We start from the raw sequence: 26,204 nt of genomic DNA on the forward strand, positions 1-26,204 counted from the left end.
GCTGACGGATGTAGCAATGGAATGCTTGGAGAAGCAGCACATATGATTTGGTTGTTATAAGAATTGGAAACATCTTCACTGCTAAGCATGATAAACTTTGGGTTTTGGGGTCAAGGGTTTTTTAATTTGCTTTCAATTTATTTTTGGGATGGCCCTCTTTCGACAACCTGCCAGTTGCCATACTGTCCATTGAAAAATTGGTTTAGACTCCAATCCTTTTGAGCTTTTGGAAGGATTTAAATGAAAATGCTTGCATTTTGGGTAACAGAGAATGAGATGCAATACTCGACCCAATAGATCGAGGGTTTGGCACCCAAGTCTTGTGCATCTAGGCATGTGACGTTGGCCATACCAATACTACAAATATATATCTGTTTCCTACGAGTGTGCCTGTCTTGGCTTCCCCCAAATCATCCCATTGCCTTCAGTTCAGTGAGAGTGTTCTGTGTTCTGTGTTCTGTGTTCTGTGTTCTGTGTTCTGTGTTCTGTGTTCTGTGTTCTGTGTTCTGTGTTCTGTGTTATGGACCCAGACCCTCCCTATTTTCCAGGGACAGTCCTGGATTTGCAGAAGCCCTCCTGGTTTCTGATTTGACCCTGGAATGACCCACTTTTCCTTAGGATACCCCTGTTTTAATTGGAGAAATGTAGGAGGGTAAGGTGTTATGTGACCTCCATGTCAATGAGATAAGTACCGTATTTTTCGCCCTATAAGACGCACTTTTTCCCCTCCACAAATGAAGGGGAAATGTGTGTGCGTCTTATGGGGCGAATGCAGGCTTTCGCTGAAGCCTGGAGAGCGAGAGGCGTCGGTGCGCACCAATGTCTCTCGCTCTCCAGGCACCAGGAAGCTATCCGCAAGCCTTGCACGCCCGGAGGGAGTTCCCCCAGGTGCGCAAGGCTTGCGGGCGGCAGCCTGCAGCGCGGAGCACGGGGCGCCCTCCGGAGGACGCCCAGTGCTTCGCGCAGGTGTCCGCTAGCCTTGCGCACCCGGGGATCTCCCCCGGGAGCCGAAGGCTTGCGGGCGGCAGCGCGGAGCACGGGGCACCCTTCAGAGGCCGCCCCGTGCTCCGCGCAGGTGTCCGCTAGCCTTGCGCACCCGGGGATCTCCCCCGGGAGCTGAAGGCTTGCGGGCGGCAGCGCGGAGCACGGGGCACACTTCGGAGGCCGCCCCGTGCTCCGCGCTGGTGTCGGCAAGCCTTGCGCACCCGGGGGATCCCCCCCGTGAGCGCAAGGCTTGCGGGCGGCAGCCGGCAGCACGGAGCACGGGGCGCCCTTCGGAGAACGCCCCGTGCTCCGCGCTGGTGTTGGCCAGCCTTGCGCACCCGGGGGATCTCCCCCCGGGAGCACAAGGCTTGCGGGTGGCAGCCGGCAGCACGGATCACGGGGCGCCCTTTGGAGGCCGCCCCGTGCTCCGCGCTGGTGTTGGCCAGCCTTGCGCACCCGGGGGATCTCCCCCCGAGAGCGCAAGGCTTGCGGGCGGCAGCTGGCAGCGCGGAGCATGGGGCGCCCTTCGGAGGATGCCCCGTGCTCCGCGCTGGTTTGGCAAGCCTTGCGCACCCGGGGGGCCCGTGGGGCGCCCTGAAACAAAGGGCTCCCCATGCTGCAGACTGTAGCCTGCCGCCCGACGCGCGGGGCGCCCTGAAGCAGAGCGCCCCTCGCGCCAGGCAGACATGGGGCAGCCCCACAAGCTCGGGGGACAGCGGGGAGGCGCAGCACCGCCATCCCACTGTTCCCCGACCTGGTTTTGGGGGGGAAAATAAAGGAATTTTTTCCCCCTTTATTTCCCCCCCCAAAAAGTAGGTGCGTCCTATGGGACGGAGCGTCCTATGGGACGAAAAATACGGTAACTATGCAACCTTTTTAGAAGACATTTGAAGACAGCCTTGTATAGGGAGGTTTCTTAATGTTTAATGTTTCATTGTATTTTTATATATGTTGGAAGCTGCTCAGAGTGGTTGGGGCAACTCAGTCTGGTGGGCAGGGTATTATTATTATTATTATTATTATTATTATTATTATTATTTATTGAATAGGACGTGCCTATTGTATGGCATGCAGACCCTTAGTTCCCCTAGAACAGCAGTTTTCAACCTGTGGGTCCCCAGATGTTGTTGGACTACAACTCCCATCAGCCCTGAGCTGTGGCCTTGCTAGCTAGGGGTGATGGGAGTTGTAGTTCAACAACATCTGGGGACCCACAGGTTGAGAAAGGTTGCCCTAGAAGTACAATTACCATGATTTCATGGTGAAAGGGAATTGCTGTTAACCCAGGTTAATGTGCTGTGTGGCTTCGTCAGAATGAATCTTGGAGGCAGAGCTTTGATCAACAACTCAAGGTGCTAATTGTCGACTAGGGTACTTGAAGGCAAAGGAGAAAAGAGCTCAGGTAGCCTTTAAGCAGGTGCATAGGAGAAAGAGTGTTAGCAGGTGTTTCTTGACAGGCAAGGATAAGAGGAATTGCAGCTGCTGAAATCCCCTCTTCTTAACTATCTGTTAAAGCCTGATAGAAAATAAATACCCTTGGCTGCACTGTCAGCTATGATCGATGATGATTAACACTTTACATTTGCCTTTACAACAACATTGCAAAGTGGGAAAGGATTCACTGCCATGCAGATTTTGCACTAGACTGATTTGATTCCAGTTTCCTATTTTATTTTTCTGAGTATTTTATTTTTCTTGTAGTGACATGAGTTAGACTTTTAACTTTTCTTCTTCTTTTTCTCTCCATCTCCTTTCTCTCTCTCTCTCTCTTTCCAGAAAGTAACAGGGGCATCTGGTGGAGCTTTACCAAAAAGGAGAAACACCAAGCTATTTTTAGGTATTGTAAAGAGCCGTTTTCAAACCTTGTTCTGACTAACTAACACAGGTGCATGTTTGAGGTGGGTTTTTCGTTTTTGTTTTGAGTTCCAGTGGCTTTTGTGTATTGAAGTTTCTTTCTCACAGCTAAAACATACATTATTCTGATGATAAGGGGGGCATTTTTTTAAATCACTTTAAAAAAAAGTTCTCGTTATAAGCTTGCGACCCATGGAGGCTGCTTTGAAAAAAAAATCTTTTCAATGCTGTTTCTCCAGCTTTCTTTCTGCACCCATCTGTGTCCTAATAACCCTTTGCATGTGTTAATAAATTAAACCTTGAAAAGAAATTGAACGATGGAGACAGTGTTAGGCCCCAAGGTCAGGGAAGAAGTTTGAAATTGAATTCCTGACTCTAGAGTTGCCCTTGCTTGTTTGGCCACAAGGCTTTTGTTCTCTCATAAGATGGACCGAGTTAGCGAGTTCAATTTGTTTCCAGTAAAAAGGCTTGCTTTTTTTGTGTTAGGAATCTATTGCCGCTTGCTTGGGGTGGAAGTCTGAATCTGATTTGTGTGTGCATTCGTTTGGCTAAAATCAAGGGGACTTAGGCATGTGTAAGTGTGCACATTTGTATATATGTGAATGTGTCCGCGTATCAGTTCATGACACTTTTTTTCTGTCTGAGCTCCTCAGCCTTTTAAGAAGTACAGATCTGAAGGGATGAGGGGGACCGGTGAAGAAACAAGTTAGTTGGGGGTCCCTCTCACATTGAGACTGTGTTTAGGCAAAGGTACTTTAGAAGCCAAAAGACTGGGAGCCAGCTGTAGACTTTAATTTGAAATTGAGTCATTTTTGTTTGGTTTACAGGTCTTAGGTCCTTTAAAATACAACTCGACCGGTTCAGTAAACACACATAGTGCCGGGAGGAAGTTAGGGGGGCTGTTAATGAAAAAGACAAGCCCTATCCTTTAGCAGTTCGAAAGCACGTCAAAGTGCAAGTAGATAAATAGGTGGGAAGGTAAACGGCGTTTCCGTGCGCTGCTCTGGTTCGCCAGAAGCGGCTTAGTCATGCTGGCCACTTGACCCGGAAGCTGGATGCCGGCTCCCTCGGCCAATAAAGCGAGATGAGTGCCGCAACCCTAGAGTCAGTCACGACTGGACCTAATTGTCAGGGGTCCCTTTACCTTTACCTTTACCTTTATTCTTTGACTCCACCTCAATTTTAGCCAAATTGTCTCTCCTCCAGGCGCATAGGTTTGTAAAACCTAGCAATGATTCAGGGGAAGGTGGCACCAGCTAAGTGGTTTTAAGCATGGGTTACAAAAATCAAATAGTTCAGTGTTCATGGTTTTGCTGCTGCTTCTGTTTGGCCAATGTTATCCCCTTTCCTGAACCAGTAAGTCATATTTTGGTGTTGTGAAACTGATCCCCAGCGGTTGATCCAAAACAAGCTCTGTGATGTGTATTGTGATAAATATTAGAGGGAGCTCAGCAATACCTTTTTTTTGTTTGTGTGCATTTTGAATAAGACCTTGCTCTGTGTTTTCATTTATTTACTGCCTTTTCAGTCTTACAAGAAAAAGTCTCAAGGCAGATTTCAAATGAACTAGAACGATACAGCCAGATTTTATTTTATTTAATCATGATTTACAAAAACGAATATAATGAATAAATATAACTGGGTTCAAATAAGCCCCCTCCCCCCCTTCCAATGCCCCTTGATCCCAGAATGAAGCCTCCCCTGTTATTAGGATTCAGGTTTTGGTTGAGAAGGGGGCCTGTGGTTGCCTAGCAACTGCAGCTCAGCTTACTGCTTCCCTAGAGCTGTCAAAATGGCTGACTGAGGCTGAATGTGGCCTGGCGGTCAGCGGCATGGTCAAGGACAGGCTAGCAGCTTCTGGGAATGCCTGGCAAGCTGTCAGTTTGGCACAGCCTTTAGGGTTACCATTAGGGACAAATTCCTTATTAGTCCTATGGGTAAACTGGCTTTAACTCAACAAATTTGTCCTTCTCCCAACTGTTGTTCATGAAGCTCTCTCCTCATTCTCTTATTCACATTTTCTTTAAATAGATGGTTCCAAATGGCTTGACTTCTTTTGTTGTTGTTGATGACGGCGACTCTGTTTTAGTGTAGAGAAGGTGACTCATTAGGACCACAATGTACTACTGGCCCTGCTTTATTGTTTCTGACCAGTTGGACGTCTTCTCCTTTCCAGTTTTTTTTTTGTGTGTGTGTGCAAGTTCCACAGAGAAAAATAACAGAGGCACAAGTAGCTGTTCGGATTTCTGTGTTGTCTGTATTGGAGGGGCTAACCCCCCCACCCAGAAAAAACCCTTTTCCCCTGGCTTGATCAGAACAATAGCTTGGTACCTCATCTGCAAAACTTAGATATATGGAATGTGACTCTTATCAAAACTGCACAGTAGCCTAAATCATCCTCTGTCCTGCCATTTTGATACCACCTCCTTTCATATCCCCCCCCCAACATTCAGAATAGTTTTTTTTTATTTAAAAAAAATCAGGATTGAGGATCAGGGAAAAGAAACCCTGCGAGCCAAATTAATGCAACTGAAACTTTATAAAACGATCTCTCACCTCCCACACCACCACAATTTATTATTGGGAAAATCTATTCTTTTCCAGTTCATCAACTAGCCCAGTTGTGAGTACAGATGAGATTCCCGCTGCACCAACAGGAGCATCACAATTCTGCAACCCACATTTTAGCTTAGAGAAACGTTTGCGTCTACCTGTGTTTTTCTCCTGCCACAGAGTGACAGCTAAGTGATGTCTAATTGACAGGAATGGGATAGCCTCTGTTATATAGGGTGGGTTTTTTGTGGGGGGTGTGAACATTCAATCTACTACCCAACTCATTTAGCGCTTAAGCCCGTAAATAGAGATGCTACTCTCTGAAACAGGGAAGAGTGCTGAATATTGGTGATTTAAAATGCCCCTGAATAAGTAGCATAGCATGGGGTGCGGGGGGGGGGGAGAGGATGCTTTACTTGTGTCAAAAATGCAGTGGTTTTTAGGGGTGCTTGAAATCCCCCACCAACTTGGAAAAAGCAGTAGATTAATCTAAGAAGGGCAGGCAGACTGGTAGTCTACCATTGCAGTTGGTAAAGATGACACCTAGGAAAGTGGTCTTGCCTTGTTTATCATTTTATGTATCCCTGATGACGTATCAAAATGATGTGTGAACAGAGCCCCAGGTTGACTGCAGGTTATTGCAAGGAGGTTTCTGGTTAAGTGAATGGATAAGATGTTGAAGGTTGTTGTTGTTTAGTTGTTTAGTTGTGTCTGACTCTTCGTTACCCCATGGACCAGAGCACGCCAGGCACTCCTGTCTTCCACTGCCTCCCGCAGTTTGGTCAAACTCATGTTTGTAGCTTTGAGAACACTGTCCAACCATCTTGTCCTCTGTCGTCCCCTTCTCCTTGTGCCCTCAATCTTTCCCAACATCAGCGTCTTTTCCAGGGAGTCTTCTCTTCTCATGAGGTGGCCAAAGTCTTGGAGCCTCAGCTTCACGATCTGTCCTTCCAGTGAGCACTCAGGGCTGATTTCCTTCAGAACGGAGAGGTTTGATCTTCTTGCAGTCCATGGGACTCTCAAGAGTCTCCTCCAGCACCATAATTCAAAAGCATCAATTCTTCAGAGATCAGCCTTCTTTATGGTCCAGCTCTCACTTCCATACATCACTAATGTTGAAGGTACTGATGAACAATTGAGTTATCCAGTCTGACAGGGGCTGTGTAATAAAATTTGATTGAATAAAAATATGTAACGGTTTAAGTGACCTGCTTTTTATTAAATGGGGGAGCTGTGGCAGAGAAGCAATAGCAATTTTGAACTTCTGAATCCCCACCTAGTGAGCTATATCATTATCTTGAAGATTTTTCCTACAGCTGGTTGATGGTTTGTTCATGTGCACAAGCGACCACACTTTCTATCCCTATTTCAAATGTGAGTTTAACCTAGAATTGAAAAATGTTGTCTTATATATGCGCATCTTCAATTTCCCTGAACCATTTCCAACATGAACAAATAAGACAGTTGGGGACTAGTTATTTCACTTAGCTGGGATAGATGAAACAAAAAAAATTCCTTCCAGTAGCACCTTAAAGACCAACTAAGTTAGTTCTTGGTATGAGCTATCGTGTGCATGCACACTTCTTCAGATACCTCTTGCATATTCAGTGGGATACGTGGATTGTAGAGGGTTCTTAATTCCAAGACCCTTGGGTATAATGTCCAGGTTCTTGCATTTAGTAAGAAAGAAGATATCAGTCTGTACCTGTGCAAGTTTCTTGGTGAGGTTGATGGACTTCCATTTAATGCGGCTCAATGTGGTGCCTTCCATAGTTCCAGTTACAGATAGGTAGCCGTGTTGGTCTGCCATAGTCAAAACAAAAAAAATTCCTTCCAGTAGCACCTTAAAGACCAACTAAGTTAGTTCTTGGTATGAGCTTTCGTGTGCATGCACACGAAATCTGAAGAAATCTGAGGCTTTGCAGTGAAGAAGGTATCTGAAGAAGTGTGCATGCACACGAAAGCTCATACCAAGAACTAACTTAGTTGGTCTTTAAGGTCCTACTGGAAGGAATTTTTTTTGTTTTGACTATGGCAGACCAACACGGCTACCTATCTGTAACTGGGATAGAAGGTTATGACTAGTGCTTTCCCCCCTAAAAATAATGTTTAGGGGTATGCATACCCCTGCGTCCTCCCCGAAAAAAAGCATAGCTTATGACTGTTTTGCAGGCTTGCCAAAGTTCCCAACATTCACTGCCAAAATAGCAATGAGGAAGAGAAAATAAAACTAATCACAACCTGTGAGTAAAGCAGAAATGAGTTGACAAGCACAGAAAGCAGTATGCGATTAGATTCAGCCTTACTTAATCCCGCATCAAAAGTTTCCCGCAAATGCAGCCTGCCAATCCGGTTTGAACATTTGTTGCATTCTCACTTGTAATGCTCTTTGAGGTAGAAACCTATTAAGGACATTAAATTCCCTCCAATCCCTTCTGTATTAGAAGCATCCTTAATTGATCGCCTTATGCAAATTTGCAAGCAAGCAATCGCAAAGACAGAGCGGAAAAGAAGGTGAGGTTTCTTTTTCAAATATTCCATATGCAGTGGCTCCTATTTCTTGCCTAATGCCTGTGTTTGGGGAGAGGGCTTCAGTCATGGTACACCACCACATATGGTGTTTCTCAGGCATTTGCAGTGCTGGTTTAAAACTGAAACCTCTGCATCATGGTGTGTGATCCTAGCTGTCTATCCAGGGGCTGGGAGCTAATATGTGCAGGCATTTCCTATGGCTGACCTTGTAGTGTGAGTTAATCTCAGCCAAGCCTTAGCTTGGCCATAGATTCACTGCAAAGCCTCATTTCCCCCATCTGTGAAATGGAAAGAGTGATGCCGTGTCTCACTTATAGGGTTGCTTTCAGCGTGAATGAAGTAAAACCTATCTGAATTGCTGCGCTGTTGGAAAGATGCAATAGTCAGTTGTTGGTTGGGACACTTTATTAGGCTTGGGATACCCGCCTCCCCCCTCCCTGTTTCTGTTTCATTTCAAGTCTTTAAAGGTGCATGCTGTTGCATGCATGCCACAATGCCGTGAGTGTCTCGCCATAAAATTAGGCTTCAGGGCCCTGGCTAAAGTGACCCATTCCAAATTTAACAGCATAGCAGATTCTGGTAAGATGCATCATAAACCCTAAATTGCCCTGCAAGCTTGTTTTTCCAAGCAGGCAGATAATGGTTCCCAGAGTGCATATATTATTCATGGTCAGTTTTTATAAGCTTGATTTGCTGCAAATAGAACTTTCTTCCCCTGAATTCTGACCAAGCAGGCAGATTCCATTTTCTCAAACACCCAATTTTGCTGATTTTGCTGATTAGCAGTGGTGTTAACAATAATTTACAGTGGTACCCATCGTGATGCCTCCCCCTACCCCTATGCTATTGAACTTCCACGAGCCCCAGTCGGTATGTCCAGTGATTGGGGCAATGTGAGTTTGACGTATATTTAGTTTTATCAGTATCTTTTAATGAATGTTGCATTTTCCTTGTAAACTGCTTAGAGGTTCTACTACAATCAAGCAGTACTGTATATAGGTTTTGTCAAATAAAATAAATCAAGACGTTGCTTTGTGTAATCCACTTGAGGCTTTTGTGAATTAAGTGGTATATGAATTTTGCTAAATAAAAAAAAAAAATCCAAGAACATCTGGATGACACCATGTTGGCTACCCAATAATAATTCTTTCAATAATCCTGTATGGCAGACCAGAATTATCTTTGATTTGGCATCCACATTCATGGTGGTCTCTTATCAGTTTCCTCTGGCAGATGAAGACCCTCATTTATCAAATGACCCTTCCCACATGTTGGTATGTAGAGGCATACAGTTGGTATACCAAGGCTGTTGGATGCTTGTATGTTTCTAACTGGACTATTTGTTGCTGCTCCTTTTCGTTAAATTGTGGATATTTAGGTTGAACTTTTGAGAGGCAGTCAGATATAGTGGTCAGAGTGTTGGACTGGGAAGGTCTGGGTTCAAATCCTCAGTGAGTCCCAAGGCTCAGCATGTGGCAGTGGGCCAGTGACTCTCTCTGGGGGCTAACCTACTTCACAGCGTCATTATGGAGACATGAACGTTGGGCAGGAAGAGAACCGTTGAGTTCATTGAAGGAGAAGCAAGACATACCATATTTACTCGAATGTAATGCGCATCTTATTTGGCCAAATTCCGTCGTGAACATTAGCATAGGCATTAGATTTGATGGCACCAGCAACTACTTTTTTGGTTTAAAAGTTTTGAAAATGGAGGTGTGCATTAGGTTCGATGGCGCATTAAAGGGTAAAGGTAAAGGGACCCCTGACCATTAGGTCCAGTCGTGACCAAGTCTGGGTTTGCAGTGCTCATCTCGCTTTATTGGCCGAGGGATCCGGCGTACAGCTTCCGGGTCATGTGGCCAGCGTGACTAAGCCTCTTCTGGCGAACCAGAACAGTGCATGGAAAAGCAGTTTACCTTTCCGCTGGAGTGGTACCTATTTATCTACTTGCACTTCGTGCTTTCAAACTGCTAGGTTGGCAGGAGCAGAGACCGAGCAACGGGAGCTCACCCCGTCGCGGGGATTTGAACCACTGACCTTCCGATCGGCAAGCCCTAGGCTCTGTGGTTTAACTCACAGCGCCACCCGCGTTCCCACTGCGTTGATGGCGCATTAGATTTGTGTAAATATGGTATATGTAATAATGAGTAAATGAACATGGAATGGGGTTCTCCCCACCTCCCGGCTTTCTCATTCAGTCAAGGCTGCAGCAGCTCATACTCTCTGGGATGGGATGAAATACAGGGGTAAAAGGGAAGTCTGCACTTGTGCGTGATCCTCTTCTTATCTCCCTTCCTTGAGTGCAGTGGGCATCCTCTTTGGGAGCCCAGCTCGGGATCCGATTTATACTGCTATTAATAGCACATTCAGTTGGTAACATCTAAATCTGATCTGGGCATGTCTAGTCAAGCAGCTCCCCATTTTCTTTCCCCTTCCAGCGTGTTAGCTTACGGCTCGCTTGTCTGCCTGCAGCTGGGCTTCAGCTGCTGCTTTCAGTCAGCCGGTGGCCAAGCGTTTGTCATCGTCCGTCACTAGAGTGACGTGCTCGTTGAACTTGGCCAGATGGCATCTGAAGGAAATTTACCCTACTGACTGCTTGCCCAAAAATAACAGCTTCTGGGCCCGTCTTCTCTCCCTCTGTGCTCACCCGCCTTCTCCGCAGGCTTACACCATCGCTTATTTTGCTTTGCCTGCTCTCGCCTATTCTTTTTAAAGTGCGGTTTTGGTGACCTTTGGTTGTGACTCTTCTGATGACAGAACTGCTTTAAAACTGAGGTTCTTATTCACTGAGCTTCCAGCCCCGTAGAAGGGAATTGCAACGTACTCTCAGCATTAGCTTTTTCAAACCTTTTAATAAGTTTATCTGGCAGCAGCTGGAGTCGTCGCTGAAGGGGAATAACGGAGACCCTCTCAGTGCTACCCAAACACCTTGAAGCGCTCATCAGTTTTGGAAGAGAGTTCTTTATCAAGATAGCTTCTGTGTCATAGAAGGACAGCAACATCCAGAGAATTGTTCAGTTTTCTGTTCCAGCATTTTGAAAGAAAGATACCCATTTCACAGAATTGTAGAGTTGGAAGAGACCATGTGGGTCATCTAATCCAACCCCTTGCAATGCAGAAATCTTTTGCCCAACATGGGGCTCGAACCCACGACCTTGAGATTAAGAGTCTCATGCTCTACCAACTCCACACACATTTTAAGGGATGGTGAACTTAAATTTATTTCAGGTCTCTTCTATCTATCCCTTCATAAACTAGAAAATATTGCAGGGCTCAGCAGGGAATTTCCAGAGAGCAGAATCCTGTAAACATTAATTAAAGGTAAAGGTAAAGGGACCCCTGACCATTAGGTCCAGTCGTGACCGACTCTGGGATTGCGGCGCTCATCTCACTTTATTGGCCGAGGGAGCCGGCGTACAGCTTCCGGATCATGTGTCCAGCATGACTAAACCACTTCTGGCGAACCAGAGCAGTGCACGGAAATGCTGTTTACCTGCCCACCAGAACAGTACCTATTTATCTACTTGCACTTTTATATGCTTTCAAACTGCTAGGTTGGCAGGAGCAGGGAACGAGCAATGGGAGCTCACCCCGTCATGAGGATTTGAACTGCCAACCTTCTGATGGGCAAGTCCTAGGCTCTGAGGTTTAACCCACAGAGCCACCCGCGTCCCCAAACATTAATTAGATTAAGGTTAATTATATTACGCCCTTACTTGAGCAAGGAAAACATGAGTACCTGATTTTCACACTGGGTGCAGAAACAGGGGCAGGAAATCTCAGGCCATGACCCTCAAATGTGGCCGCACTGTCTGGCCCTTGGACTCTCTGCAAGTCCGTTGAAACTAGCCTACTGTACAAAGGTCATGTTTACATTTGTTGCTCCACCCACCTCTGACTCCACCCACCACTGGCATGTGGCCCTCAGCAGATTGCCCAGCAGGAAATGTGGCCCTCAAGCTGAAGAAGGTTCCTCACCTCTGTGTTTGAAGGTTGCCTTGAGAAACTCTACCTTATACTAAAGGAAAAAGAGAATGGATCACACAGCCATCTCTGATGTGTAAAAGGGACCCTTGTATCATCCTCTGCACAAATATCAGATATCTTGCAAAATATATGAAAATCAAAGAGGCCCATCATAACATTCATGCTGAGCTTAAGTGAAGTGATTTATGTGAAAATGTGCATAGTTTCTTTTTCCTCACTACACACAGTTTGGGAAAGATCTTGGAGATCAGGTTCCAGATCAGGTTCGGGCTAAGGCGTTTTTGAGGCGTCCTTGTTTGCAGGAGCGAGCATGGTGTTGTTAGGTTGTTGTTGTTGTTGTTTAGTTGTATCCGATTCTTTGTGACCCCATGAACCAGAGCACGCCAGGCACTCCTGTCTTCCACTGCCTCCCACAGTTTGGTCAATCTCATGCTGGTAGCTTCGAGAACACTGTGCAACCATCTCGTCCTCTGTCGTCCCCTTCTCCTTGTGCCCTCCATCTTTCCCAACATCAGGGTCTTTTCCAGGGAGTCTTCTCTTCTCATGAGGTGGCCAAAGTATTGGAGCCTCAGCTTCACGATCCGTCCTACCAATACTAAGATATAGGTTTCAGATTACTAGTCACCTGCGTGGCTGGGCACCAGGAATTTTTCTAGTACTGAAATATTGTAGAATTTTTAAAGCACTTTTGTCAATTCCAAATACGTGGCCTGCTTCTTGAAACTTGATACAGCTTTTCCTCAATGAACGTCTTATTTCCCTAGCACCTTTAGCACGATTAAACTATATTGTAGAAGTTTCATGTTGCCTTCTAAAGGAACCCTGTGAAAGAGATCATTAAGCTCATTGCTCAAACTCATCTGGTCCAGGAAATAGTTGCTTGCATTGAAGAAATACTTGAACCCAGGAGTTCCATATGCAGCACTTGTTTCCATTGGACTTTTTGACTCATAAATTGTCAGAAGGGACAACGCTGTAGCATTTATAAAATAACTGAAATGCTGCTTGAGACTTGAAGACCAAGATCCTAATTTCCCATAATTGCTGGGTAATTCAAGGGATTAGTTAGTTGACTGAAATAATAGAACCTTTCAACTCCAGGTCACTGCTTCACTTCCTGATGGTGGTCATTCTTGCCAGCAAAGTAATTAACATCCAGTTATTGGAAAGTATTCTGACTTTAAGTCGGTGAAATTCCCATGTTTCCATTTGGAATGGACCCACATTTTATAATGGGTGCGTTATGCCAATAATGAATTGTCTTCAGTAGTTAATGAAGTGAAGAAATAAAAATATTGGCCATTGTGATTGAAAAGAGCTTGCTGCTGAGAGCAAGCTCATCCTTTCCCTTCTTTTAGGTCAAAACAATGTGTTGGAAGGCAAGGAAAGGGGTCTGCAGTCTCAAAGTTTTTTGTTCCTCTGGGTAAATTGGCCACATACAGCTCATTCCATACTTTAAATATGAGATTGTCCAGGAAGGGGTGTGCATGTAATTCAGGTGTCTGAATTTTTGGCAGCTTATTTGGAATTGTGTGTGAATTAGAGGTTCGGACTAGATGACTCAGTTTGCGTTGTGAAGGAACCCCCCCCCCCATATATTACACAGCATAATACTATTATTTCCTCCATGGCAGAATTGCTTTCTGTTTAGTCTCACCAGGGCTTAGCCCCAGAAACTCTTTTCACAATGGCAGGAGTGTGACTGAGAGTACCTCTGAGCAAGTACAGATTTCGTTATTTCTTTGTCTTTTGTCTCTCCCACAGCCCCAAATCACAGCCTGACTCAACACCTAGGATTAGGAGGCAGGCTGTGCCTCTCAGTCTAGACACTTAAGCTCAGGATCTTCTCTCTCTAAAAGACTGAAAGTTTAATACCTGGCTTCTCCCCCCACTTCTTCCCCAATCTTATACTGTATACAACATTAAAGTCTCACATCAAATATAACTGATCTATAAAAAATGACTCCATGATCTGAAAACTGAGACAATGTATGTACTTTTGAAACCCAAGTAAATCATTAATAAAAACATTTTTTTAAAAAAAGTAGCCATTACACTTGTGTATACTTTCCACTTTGCGTGTAAGTGTTGAATTGTGGGAGATATTTGTTCCATTAGGTATAGTGTTTCATCAATACCTTTTGGCTAAAATAAATATGATTAGTTTTAGCAATTGGGAGAAGATTCTGTAATTGCATTCCCCAATAACTGATTGAGCATCCTTTCATACATGGGAGCTGGTGACTTCCTCTCTGGTTTTCCACCTGTGTACGGGAATGGGCCATTGGCGAACTAAGCAATCTATGGTCTTTTAAACTGTGGGTTTTTAAAACTGGTTTTTGATTGTTACTGTGTTACGTACTTTCAGTGGCATAGCGTGGGGGGTGCAGGGGGGGCCGGCCGCACCGGGCGCAGCATCTGGGGGTTAGGGTTAGGGGGCGCAAATCCACGGGTTAGGGGGCGCAAATTACTTGCCTTGCCCCGGGTGCTGACAACCCACGCTACGCCACTGCGTACTTTGTGTTTTTATATTGTGAACTGCTCTGTGAGCCTCAGGTGAAGCACTGAATTGAAATTCACTCAATGAGTGTGAACTGGGAAAGAGTCAAAGTTATTACTCTGGTTGGAGTTGTTGCAGCCTTTGTGATCTTGGAAGAAACCTAAGACTGATTCCTGGTACAGCCATGGCACAACCCCTGGCTGTATTGGTGGCCCGGGGGGGAGGGCGAGTTCCTAGTTGATGTGCATCAACAGAACTCCCCCTACTGGTGGTTAACCCTTCTGAGACTTCCTGTAGGCGGTCAGGAGTCAGATATAGTCAGTTTGGTTCCAGTGCCTAACCCAAAACCACTCACATTCTGTAACCAATAAAGTTGTGGCCTTTTTTAGCCCATTAATCTAAAATACTTGAGTCAAGTGTCTTTATTCCAACTAAGGGGAAGGGTTCAGGGCCTTGCCACACAACAGATGTTTCCAAAGGTACCTCGTGTTACGTACTTAATCCATTCCGGAGGTCCGTTTGTAACCTGAAACCGCTCATAACATGAGGCGTGCTTTCACTAATGGCGCCTCCCACTGCTGCCGTGCCACCAGAGCACGACTTCCGCTCGCATCCCGGGGCAAAGGTCACAACAAGGGGCATCTATTTCCCGGTTAGCGGAGCGCATAACCCGCAGCATTTGTAAGGGGGATGGTACATAACACGAGGTACCACTGTATGTAGGAGAGCCTGGGGGGGTATAGGAAAGGGGTGGTTGGCAGAGTGGGCAAAGGAGAGAACTGACCTTGAGCGTCTGCATGGTTCCTGTTGAACTGGTATTGGGGAAACCCAAACTGAATGTACAGTGGTACCTCGGGTTAACTACTTAATTTGTTCCGGAGGTCCGTTCTTAACCTGAAACTGTTCTTAACCTGAAGCACCACTTTAGCTAATGGGGCCTCCCGCTGCCGCCATGCCGCTACTGTACGATTTCTGTTCTCATCCTGAAGCAAAGTTCTTAACCTGAGGTACTATTTCTGGGTTAGCGGAGTCTGTAGCCTGAAGCGTATGTAAACTGAAGCGTATGTAACCCGAGGTACCACTGTACTGTTTTTGCAGCACATTTACTAGCAGGGTGAATGGAGCGATGGATGACTGTAGTCTGGAGATTGACAAGATATATTGGAGTGTTTGGTGTGCATTGGCAGGAAGAGTGACATTGGATGAGCTTGTGAGTATTGTCTGATTTGTGCTTTTGCTGTAGGGAAATTAGTAGTATTTAAGAGGGATTCTGGATGTGATGTGATTGTGTGGGTGTGTTGTGAGTCAGGCCTTGGCAAGAGGGGAGGGATCCCTGGCTCTTAAGATGTTTCACAATGTGATGCCATGTTTTTTCCCCTTTTTGTGGATTCTAAATTTTGTTTGGTATTGTAGTTTATCAGTCTCAGTATTTATAGATAGGGATACAGTGGTAACTCGGGTTAAGTACTTAATTCGTTCCGGAGGTCCGTTCTTAACCTGAGACTGTTCTTAACCTGAAGCACCACTTTAGCTAATGGGGCCTCCTGCTGCTGCTGCGCCACCGGAGCCCGATTTCTGTTCTTATTCTGAAGCAAAGTTCTTAACCTGAAGCACTATTTCTGGGTTAGCGGAGTGTGTAACCTGAAGCGTATGTAACCTGAAGCGTATGTAACCCAAGGTACCACTGTATTGTATTGTTGTAACCAGCTTATTTGTTAACATTTGTTTATATATTACATCAGTGTACAGGGGGCTGTACACAGTCAGAATAAGAATTCTACCCTAAAGGGTGTACAGTCGAAAACAGCCAATATAAACAATACAGTAAAAAATCAATTGTTTAAAATGTCCAGTTCACAAACCATTGCACCAGCTATACTAAAACAGCCACCCACAACTGGAACCAGAAGTCTTCACTGTTTAGGGCCAACAGGGATTGCTTGGCTGATGGATGAAACTTGGTTTGCATCTCTGGGCGATGGCTCCCATAAGTACATAACTGAGGAGTAGGAGAAATGAACGTAAGCTCAGAAAATATGCTGAAGTCTTCCAGGTGTTTCTCTCTCAATCCAGTCCTCTCCTCCAGCAAGCCAAGAGGCTGCCTTGGTATTAAGTGTTGTAGATATACATCCCCATATATATTCGTGAAATGAATAAATAAAATTTCACAGTTTGGGTACATGTGGGTGGTAGAGAACTACGTACATAGCCTTGACCTCCTAGGAAGAAAGGTTGGAATGTACCGAATAAACAAGCTGTCATTTTAAAAAAACCTGAAATTTTCCTCAAGAGGCTTAATTAAAGAGAGAGAGAAAATATTGCCTGAGAGTACATGGTTTATTGAATTAACATTTGAACTTTTGTTGTCCTGCTAATTGATTTAAAAGTGTTAACTTGAGCAACTAGGTGCCTGGGAATTTCCCAAGCAAAGCCTGGTGTAGGTCTAGTATCTTTACCTGTTATCATTTTAATGCTCTGAGTTTTCTCTCTCTTTCTCTCCCTTTTGCAGACCTAGAATCCAATGGTGATTTAAACAACGATGATTATGAATTTGAGGATGAAGCTAAACTTGTCATATTTCCAGACCACTTTGAAATTCCTTTACCCAACATAGAAGAGTTGCCAGCTTTGGTAAGTGTGGGTAACAGACAAAGAATGGGATTTAAACTGATTTAATATTTCACTCTTAAAGGATCATGGGTGCCAAGCCTGGGAAAGACCTATTTGTGGGACCTTGGAGAACTGCTAGACTAGGCCACGCTGAGCTTAAGTAGGTTTTTAAGGCAGATCGTTATTTTTTGGTAGAACAGTGGAATACAATGGCCGAGAGTGTATGTGTTGCATTGCTGAATCCTTTCCTGAAATCTTGACTCAGCCTTGAACTCACTTGATGGCCTTGGGCAATATGTTGTCTTTTAGTCTTAACTCTACTCCTCTGCAATATAGGGATACTTTTGACCTGCCTTGCAGGGCTCTTGTGAGGACTACGGAAACAGTTTGATCATTCTAAAGTGCTATATGAAAGCTAATTGCTTATCATTACTGGTGTACTTGGTTGCAAACACTGATTATCTCCCACTTGGACTACTGCAATGCGCTCTACGTGGGGCTACCTTTGAAGGTGACCCGGAAACTACAACTAATCCAGAACGCGTCAGCTAGACTGGTGACTGGGAGCGGCTGCCAAGACCATATAACACCAGTCTTGAAAGACCTACATTGGCTCCCAGTATGTTTCCGAGCACAATTCAAAGTGTTGGTGCTGACCTTTAAAGCCCTAAACGGCCTCGGTCCAGTATATCTGAAGGAGCGTCTCCACCCCCATCGTTCTACCCGGACACTGAGGTCCAGCACCGAGGGCCTTCTGGCGGTTCCCTCCCTGTGAGAAGCCAAGTTACAGGGAACCAGGCAGAGGGCCTTCTCGGTAGTGGCTCCCACCCTGTGGAACGCCCTCCCACCAGATGTCAAAGAGAACAACAACTATCAGACTTTTAGAAGACATCTGAAGGCAGCCCTGTTTAGGGAAGCTTTTAATGTTTGATGTATTACAGTATTTTAATATTTTTTGGGAAGCCGCCCAGAGTTGCTGGGGAAGCCCAGCCAGATGGGCGGGGTATAAATAATGAATTATTATTATTATTATTATTATTATTATTATTATTATTATTACATTGGGATAATTTTGTCTTTTGGTTTTGGTTTTTTACATTGCCTTTTATGTTCACTTTGACTTTGCCCCCTACCTCTAGGTTACGATAGCTTGCGACGCAGTCCTCAGTTCGAAATCTCCTTATAGGAAGCAAGACCCAGATTCATGGGAAGAGGAGCTGCAAGTCTCCAAACATGCCAACACACTTGTACAGATGGACAATGGAGTCAGGATTCCTCCCAGGTGAGACTGTTGCACTTTGTTACCTAAGAACTGCCCTGTGGAACAGATCCCAGAACCCACCTAATCCAGCTTCTGCATCCCATGTTAACCAATTGGATGCCTTTTGGGGATGGGTGGTTAGGATAGGTGCCTGGTTAAAGAACAAGACCAGAAAACCACACTTGCCAAGAATTATGTGATATAGAAAGAAATAGCTAAGGAGCTCTCGGGTAAGACCTTCCAGGAGGGTCCCACCCCCTCACCCCATAGCACATAGATATGTAGCGCAACACTTTTATAGAAACCATCTTATCTGTCACTCCTCTCATTTTCTGTCTGCAGCAGCCATTAAGTTCCCTGTTGGCAGCTATTTACGTTTTCTTCATACCCATTAACACTGCATTAATCCATTATCTGCCTCACGCAAAGGACATTAAAGTTAATTAAATGATTCTAAAGTGCTCTGCAGTACGTTATATGGTTTTATAACATTTAATATACAATGTTTTAAACCGTTAGCAGGTCTTTCTGCTTTATTTGACACATTTGTATTGAGTGTTCTGTATTGAATACTCAGTATAGGAGGACAGTTTGTTCACATTAATCCCTTTTTACCCAGTCCTCCCTGTTCCTGCCTTTCCATCTTTTTGTCCCCCCACTACCAAAATGTTGGCTGTAAGTTTTTCTAGAGCTGAATGTCTGTTGTGTTCCTTTTCTTACGTTGGTCTGTATACATACAGTATATATATGTATATATATTGATAGCAACATGGACCAGATTCAACTAACAGATCCTCCTAGTAGATTTCTCCTTGCACAACAGAGCTCCCCTGCATGTCCCCCAATTGGCTCTGGGCAGCTCAGGAGTGAACATAAGAAGGAGAGGCTTGTTTCCTCAGGCAAGCTGTCCACGCAAGCTGTCCAGTTCTGGGCACCACAGTTCAAGAAGGACACTGACAAACTGGAACGTGTCCAGAGGAGGGCAACCAAAATGGTCAAAGGCCTGGAAACGATGCCTTATGAAGAACGGCTAAGGGAGCTGGGCATGTTTAGCCTGGAGAAGAGGAGGTTAAGGGGTGATATGATAGCCATGTTCAAATATATAAAAGGATGTCACATAGAGGAGGGAGAAAGGTTGTTTTCTGCTGCTCCAGAGAAGCGGACACGGAGCAATGGTTCCAAACTACAAGAAAGAAGATTCCACCTAAACATTAGGAAGAACTTCCTGACAGTAAGAGCTGTTTGACAGTGGAATTTGCTGCCAAGGAGTGTGGTGGAGTCTCCTTCTTTGGAGGTCTTTAAGCGGAGGCTTGACAACATATGTCAGGAGTGCTCTGATGGTGTTTCCTGCTTGGCAGGGGGTTGGACTCGATGGCCCTTGTGGTCTCTTCCAACTCTATGATTCTATGATTCTAAGCAGAAACACTTGTTAAGGAAACATTTGTAACAGAGCAATACTGAATTTCTTCCTACGTACAGTTATCGTTAATGAAGAACAGCAGTTTTTGAGGATTGGTGATGTGGGGCTACTCAGATGGCAGCAGATTGTTGTTGTACCATTGGCAGTTAACAAGGAGAACCCTATGGTTAATCCAGTGCAGGAATCTTGGCCACTTGCTGGTTTTGGAGATAGACCCAGGTTTCCCCAGTACTGCCAATCTAACCCCTGAATGTTTCTTGCTTTTCAGTGGCTGGAAATGCTCAAAATGTGACCTGCGGGAGAATCTTTGGCTGAATCTCACAGATGGGTCAGTACTGTGTGGAAAGTGGTTCTTTTACGGCAGTGGAGGAAATGGACATGCGCTGGAACACTATAAGGAGATGGGTTATCCCTTAGCAGTGAAGCTTGGAACAATTACTCCCGATGGTGCAGGTTAGTCAGTAGGAAAATACCTTTTATCAGGTGGCCCACATCATCACTGTCTCTTGGTTTTATCACAGACATGTAGTATAGAAGAGGGCAAGAAAATGAGGAAGTAAGCAGGGGTTTTACAGAAACTGAATTCGGGACAAGGTTCAACATTCTGCACTCTCACTGAACTGGGATATGCACAAGTGTCCTGGATGATATCTTTTCTACATCTGACTGTTCTCAACAAAGGCAGGCCATGTTGTGCAACTCAAAGGATTCTCATTCCTGCCCATGCACACAGTTTTGCTGCAAAGCTAGCCAAAGCGGGGAAACACTTCTTTTCAGCATTGCCACGGCAAAACAGATTTGGTGCTTGGCTTCAGTGTGCCACATCCGAGGGAGGCTGCATGTTTAGAACAAAGGGATTTGCAGACCCCTTCAGCATAGCCACGTTTTTGTTACCCGGCTCCCAGGGGCCCTGTGGCTCAGCTGGCGGCTCTCTGCAGCTCTCCTTCCACCCCCAAAGTCTTACCGTAGAATTAATGCAGCGTCAGGAAGCACATAAATCATTGGAACTTCTGGCTGTGACTGAAAAGGGCAGAGTGGCCTCTTGTCATTGTTAATGGTTGTGCACTGAGGGCATAGGGACAAAATTTATTAGAGGAAGGGATGCTAATGAGGCTTATGTGCCCATCATGATGCACGATTGACATACTGCTCTGGAGGGCTTCCATCTGGCCAGGGGTGGGGTGGGGATCAAAGGCTCTGGTCTTGAGTCACCTGCATAATATTTTGGCCAAAGCAGGCTATTAAGAGGACCGACATATTGCAGTGGGAATTTTCGTAACAGTACAGATTTCAGTTGGTTAATAATAGAACAGAGCCATAGCAGAAAATTAAACATGCACGTAGTCTTTTAAGTATCCTAGGTTACCTTTAAAATCTTTATCATTCATCCTTGCAAACAATTCTTTTAGCAGGGAGGGGAGGAGGGACAATAGTTCTCTGTGTACTCTTCGCTCCCTTCGTCCCCCCCCCCCCCGAAAAACACAATAGGTCAGACAACGTGTTTTATTCCTCCTTACAGTAAACATGAGCAGTTTACTAATCCTTAATATTTTCTTTTTGTCTAATTTGTGATCAGTTAGATACCAGAGGGTCCTAAATACAAAAGGAAATAGGAAACAAGTTTGCAGTCAGTATTGTGAAAAATTCAGGTTTTAAAGTGTACTGATCTTTTGATTTCAGCGGAGAACTGTAAGCTTTCTGTTGCATCCCATTCTTATAACTGCTAAACGGAATTAGTGTAGTTTGCATTTCCAGGGTTCCCTGAGTGCAAACTCAAATGAAAAAAGAAGAAATTTTAAAGATATCCAGAGGGGTTGCTTTGTAATCTGTTTCTGCGAAAACAACAAAGAATCTTGTAAGACTTTAAAAGACTGACAAATTATGTTATGTCGTAAGCTTTTGTGGCTTGGAGCCTTCTTCATCAGAAATATGAAATGTAATCCTCAGTTGGCATGGATGTATTGTAAGAGTTGGAGTAAAATGGCAATGAAAGGCAAACAAAGATTTGTATCCAAGTGACCTATCAGCACTTCAAAAGTTGACCTCAGCTGGCCTCTGGAGTGGCTTATTTGCATGGACCTAAGGTTTCAAATGTTATTGTTTTGTCCCTGTTTTGTTTTATCTCCAGTCAGACATCCATATGGATGTTTTTTCCAGCTGAAGTGAAATGCTTCAAATACTGTTACAGATGTAACCCAAGGTTCATTTAGGTGGCTCTGATGAAGGTGACTCTGATAAAGCACACAAACTTTTTCCAGGTGTCGCACAGCATTGTGACTTAACTGGAAAAGCACGAGAACACTGAGCTCTTGTTTACAGAGGGGAACAATAACATGTACCTGGAAACAGAGACTCCTTTGGCATGCAATGGCAGCAGAAGGGCACCATGCCTATCCATAAATGCCAGCAGGGTCACCCTTGGCAGACACTAGCGGAGAGAATGCTGGACTTTCTCAGCTGGATATCGCAGTGCTTATCGAGAGGAACACTGCTCCTGTTTTTGCCTTGCAGGATTTAGGAGGCCAGAAATTATATGGCTGGATGATGCTCACGGTTTTAGCTCTGATAAAGCCTTAGTATGCTGCTTTTGAACCCAAATTAGGATTACAAGGCGATTTAGCAGCAGTAGCAGATCTGAAATTCTAGCAAATTTTAAGTTTCTCCTTCCACTGTTCTTATGGAGAAAGAGGTCATTTGTATTATCGTTTTTCAAATAAAGAGGGTGGAAATTAGGGGTGGCCTATCCTGTTTCACTGCCTGAGGCAAAATGGCAAGTTCCTCACCTTTCTGCCCTGGCCAAAGCCTCATTTACCAGGATTGCATGCCTATGGCATCTGGGTTCATTCTGCAGAAATTCTGGTTCTGGCTTCTGGTGAGCTCTTGCAACAGCCCCACGAGATCACATAAATGCCTCATACAACCTTCTCAATATCTTGGGTAAACAAGGCACTCTGTCTCTCTTACCAGTGCTCGGGAAGGGTGCATGAGGCTCTGCACAACCTCATGGAGCTCTTGCATGATTTTGCAGGGCTCTTGTGAGATTTCCCTGGAACCAGGAAGCCACCACATCCACTTCTCTGGCAATGGTATGCGCCTGTGGAGGCACCCCTTGGATTCTACCACCCGAGGCGGCTATCTCAGACTGCCTCATGACCCTGGTGGAAATCCTTTGAACTACATACCCTCATTACCAGTATCAGCATTAGCAGATGGCAAGATATTCCTTAGCAGATGGGAAGCTATGAGATGACTTGCCCCAAAGGCACACGGTATGCTTTGAATGCAGGTCTTTCAGATTCAAGTGCAGAGCTTTAATCTCCTGGTTCACAGTTTTGTTCATCCTTCTGTTTTGCCGCACGTACACTGAACATTAAATCCGCTACAGTTAAAACCCAGATGAACTGGCTCCATACTGTGCTGTAAGTGAAGAGGAGACATCGACAGGTTGCCAAAGGCCAGAGATGCCTGCCTGATTCAAGGAATAGAGTAGCCCAGCAACCTCCTGCAGGGGATGGTTAAACAAATATAAACAAACAGACATAGGAGTCCTTAATGGGTCTGCCTCATGGAGAAAAACATCTTTGCCAGCCTGTTTAGACGCCACAGCTTGGATCCTAAGTTGCTCCTCCATCCATGCAATTGGGGGTTTGGGAGCAATTGCTCCCAACTCCTACCCCCTGCAGCCCACGACACCATATGCCACACCATTCCCAAAGCTTCTGCAACTCCAGGACCAGATTTTTGTGGGGTGTGTTTGCGTGTGCACATTGAGGGGGCTGCAGAGGAAAAATAGAGGCAGGAGAGGCATGTTCCGTGAACTCCGTTGCATTAAACGGAAGGAAAGTTTGGATCCACACCTGTGATACTATGTGTAGTAAGCCCATGCTTTGAGATTGGGGGAGCACGCAAGGAGTTACTTACAGGGACGAGGAGAGCAACTGAGGATTTGTGGGGAGGCACATCTGGCATGTGCTGATGTCTGTTGCAACTGTCTTGAACTTGCTGGTAAAGCGAGGCTTCCTAGAATCATAGAATTATATAGTTGGAAGAGACCCAAAGGGCCATCTCGTCTCCTGCAACGCACCTTTTTACTAGCTTCTTGGACTGCTAGTGCCATCAAGGGTAATGTTGTCTGCTTTCAACTAGCAGGCTATGCAAGAACCTGGGCGGTGGGGAGTGGGCCTGCCTTCTTATTTTGTACATAACAGCCCACACAGCTGCCCTCTCAGTGGCTACTAATCCTGCTGACTACATACTACCTCCAGCATTAGAGGCAGTATGGTGTTGGTGATCACCACTGCATCTTCTGACAGCAGATTTCATAGCTGAAGTGCAGTCCCAGGTTCTTCTCCCCCAGGGCAACTACACCCTTGTGCAAATTAATTGAAACAAACAATGTAGTTTATTGTACAAAACTCACATATACATGTACAAAACTCACACATACATACATTAGTAACGGATATGACCTCTGCTATTTTTAAGCAGCATTTGAACACGGTTTGACATGGAGTCTACTAGTTTCGAACAGTCACTGTTGATTTTCAGATCCCTGGAGCACACTTGAATCAGCGCCTGAATGAGCTTCTCCATAGTCGTACAATCTACAGCACCGAGGCGACTATTGCATATAGCCCACAAATTCTCAATGGGATTTACGTCCGGGGAATTCCCTGGCCAATCAAGTACCTGTATTTGCTGCTCTGTCATGAATTTCTTCACCACTTTCGATGTGTGACGGGGCAGGGGGGACGGACTAGGTCCTGCTGCAATATCCCAGTGCCATCAGGGTACCTCTTTTCCAGCTCTGGAATAACTCCCTTTTGTAGAACCTCAATATGTTGTGGCCAGAGCATCATTCCTTCTATTGGCTGCAGGCTTCCAACACCATAATGATCAACTGACTTTTTGTGTTTGTTTTGAGTACAGGATTACGAGTAAGATAGAAAACATGCTTTGTTTCAATTAATTTGCACAAGGGTGTAGCATTTGGAGCAGAGTGTTGTTCCTGGCAGGTGGGTCAGGAAAGTTCTCAGCAGCTGCTCTTTCTCTTGCTGATGAAGGAACAAGGCAATCCTTCCCTTGCTATGTTATGCTCCTCTTGAAAGGCAGGGCTTGACCTGTGCTGCGCCCTGGCTTTTAGCTAACAGTTTTTTAGGCAGAGGAGCTACTTGCAGCCTGGTGGGGAGGTGGGGGCTCTTCATTTGCAGGTAGGCAGCCACTCTGATCGGGAGCAAGTGAGAGCACCTGTGTGCCAATTGCCTTGATTTGATTTAATGGAGAAAAGCGACCCCACAATCCCTGTCTCTCTTAATTTCTGGAGGGGAGGATCCCTCTGGGTTTAGTGGAGCAGGGTTCATAACCCTTCCCCCTTCCCCAGGCAAGAGATGACCTCTGAGTGGCCTTTTTGTTCTCTGGCCAGTGGACGGAGCCAAAGTGAGCTTATACTAAACCATTGGTTCATGCAGCCTAGCATTTTCTACTCTTGACTGGCAGTAGCTCTCTAATTTCAAGGCAGAGAAAGTCTGCCCTCTGATACCTTAAAACAGGCATGTCCAAAGTCTGTCTAATCCGGTCCCTATGGCAGTTAATTGGTGTCTAATCCTAAAAAAAGCTCAACAACTTGAACCCTAAAAAAAGTCAACAACTTTGGTCAGCCCTTATACATGTTCACTTCATCAAATCTGAATTTTATTGCTATTCATGTTTTTATACTGTATTTTATGCTGCTTTTACAATTAAGTGTTTTAAATTTGTTGTTAGCCGCCCTGAGCCCGGTTTTTGAACCGGGGAGGGCGGGGTATAAATAAAAAATTATTATTATTATTATTATTATTATTATTATTATTATTATTATTATTATTAATTATTTATTAAATCTGGCTCTCTTTGAAAAAAGTTTGGGCACCCCTGCCTTAAAAGAACTGGAGATTCCAGGGATTGAACCCGAGAACTACTGTGTGGAAAGCATTCATTCTGATCCTTGGCTGTGACTTTCTTTCTAACACCTGAAAGCTCACTGCTGCAAGGACAGAGCCAGTTGCCTTGTTCTGCGCCTCTCAAATTGCCCTGGGCAATGTGGGATGAAGCCACAGAACAGTGGCACACCAAGCTGCTGCAGCAATGTCTGAAGGGCACCTTAGAATAGGGATCTCTTGGTTGCCAATGGAACCATTATAATGTGGAGAACTTGGTAGCGAACAGAATGTCCAGAATTTGCTTAATAGTTGAGCTGGCATGTGTGCAGCAAAATTACTATCGCTTGGCGTATTACGTAGGTGGTAAAGCTTCAAGAATATGCTGTTGTTAAATAACGCTGATGGGTAACACTCAGTGAGCAGTCCTTTTTCTTCTTTTCTCTGCAGATGTCTATTCCTTTGATGAAGAGGAGGCGGTTTTGGACCCACACATAGCCAAACACTTAGCACATTTTGGCATTGATATGCTCCAAATGCATGTAGTAAGCGGCTTTCCTTTTATTCAGAATCTGTATCTTCAGCAGT

The 26,204-nt window shown here is 45.0% G+C and overlaps 1 protein-coding gene across 2 annotated transcripts in view; it reads left to right on the forward strand.

Moving 5' to 3' along the window:
• The window catches only part of USP13 (ubiquitin specific peptidase 13), a 79,279-nt gene that overhangs the window by 16,589 nt on the left and 36,486 nt on the right, over positions 1–26,204 (forward strand). For both annotated transcript variants that reach the window (XM_083739361.1, XM_083739362.1), the window contains exons 3-7: positions 2,761–2,821; positions 16,920–17,041; positions 18,160–18,302; positions 19,970–20,154; positions 26,067–26,161. In XM_083739361.1, coding sequence (XP_083595487.1) covers positions 2,761–2,821; positions 16,920–17,041; positions 18,160–18,302; positions 19,970–20,154; positions 26,067–26,161 — 606 coding nt within the window. The remainder of the gene's footprint in view (positions 1–2,760; positions 2,822–16,919; positions 17,042–18,159; positions 18,303–19,969; positions 20,155–26,066; positions 26,162–26,204) is intronic.

The sequence above is a fragment of the Podarcis gaigeae genome, assembly GCF_964106915.1.
Source record: "Podarcis gaigeae genome assembly, chromosome: 5".
NCBI classification, from domain to species: Eukaryota; Metazoa; Chordata; class Lepidosauria; order Squamata; family Lacertidae; genus Podarcis; species Podarcis gaigeae.